General features: G+C 53.9%; 1 protein-coding gene across 1 annotated transcript; it reads right to left on the bottom strand.

Moving 5' to 3' along the window:
* Positions 1 to 6: 6 nt before the first annotated feature.
* LOC113980166 (proteoglycan 4-like) lies at positions 7 to 939 on the bottom strand (the record flags this gene model as incomplete). The annotated part of the gene is made up of 1 exon (XM_027707401.1): positions 7 to 939. A coding segment is annotated over one exon (933 nt), but the record flags the coding sequence as incomplete, so codon positions are not given.
* Positions 940 to 944: the final 5 nt, after the last annotated feature.

Below are 944 nucleotides of genomic sequence, written 5' to 3' on the forward strand. Positions count from 1 at the left end.
CACCACACAAGTAGCACCTGCGCTCTCTGGAGCTGCTGCAGCCTGCTCCATTTCTGGACTTGGCTCTTTTTTGCTGGGTGTTACCACCTTGCTGGGTTCAGGAGTTGACTCTGCTTTGGTGGTTGCAGGCTTGGGCAAGGGAGCTGTGGCTGCTGTTGTTGTTTCTGATGCAGCTGCTGCAGTGACAGGTTGCTTGGCTGCATTTGGAATGTCATCCATACCTTTAGGAGAGTCACCTGGCTTAGCTGTTGTCACCACAGCTAGAGTAGCCGAGTCTTTCCCAATTGTGGCTGTTAAAATGTCTTTAAGCAGAGTAGTTCTGTCTTTCTTGGGTGTTGTTACCTCCTTGATCTCCATTGTGGTATCTGAAAGCATTGTGTCTGCTCCAGGTGTGGGAGTGTCCTTCCCAGCTGTAGTGGCTGCAGCACTGCTGGGAGATGCTTTGTCTTTATCAGCAGTTGAGACTAATTCAGGGGCAGGGGTTGTCACTGCAGTGGGTGTTTTTGTCTGTACCACGGTGGTGTCGGCCTTGGGGGCTGCAGGGGTGGTCGGAGAGACTGTGTCCTCTGTTTTAGGGGTGGAGGGGCTGTCAGCCTTGGTTGTGGCTTCCTCTGGAGTTGTCTCCTCAGGTTTTGGGGTGGTGGGAGAGTCTGCCTTGGTTGTGGCTTCCTCAGAAGTTGTCTCCTCAGGCTTGGGAGTGGTGGGGGAGTCTGCCTTGGTTGTTGCGTCCTCTGGGGTTGTCTCCTCAGGCTTGGGAGTGGTGGGAGAGTCTGCCTTGGTTGTGGCTTCCTCTGGGGTTGTCTCCTCAGGTTTTGGAGTGGTAGGGGAATCAGCCTTAGTTGTTGTTTCCTCTGGTGTTGTCTCCTCAGGTTTTGGGGTGGTGGGAGATTCTGCCTTGGTTGTGGCTTCCTCAGGAGTTGTCTCCTCAGGCTTGGGAGTGGTGA

This window comes from Neopelma chrysocephalum, unplaced genomic scaffold (assembly GCF_003984885.1).
Source record: "Neopelma chrysocephalum unplaced genomic scaffold, ASM398488v2 Primary Assembly neopelma1_92851, whole genome shotgun sequence".
NCBI classification, from domain to species: Eukaryota; Metazoa; Chordata; class Aves; order Passeriformes; family Pipridae; genus Neopelma; species Neopelma chrysocephalum.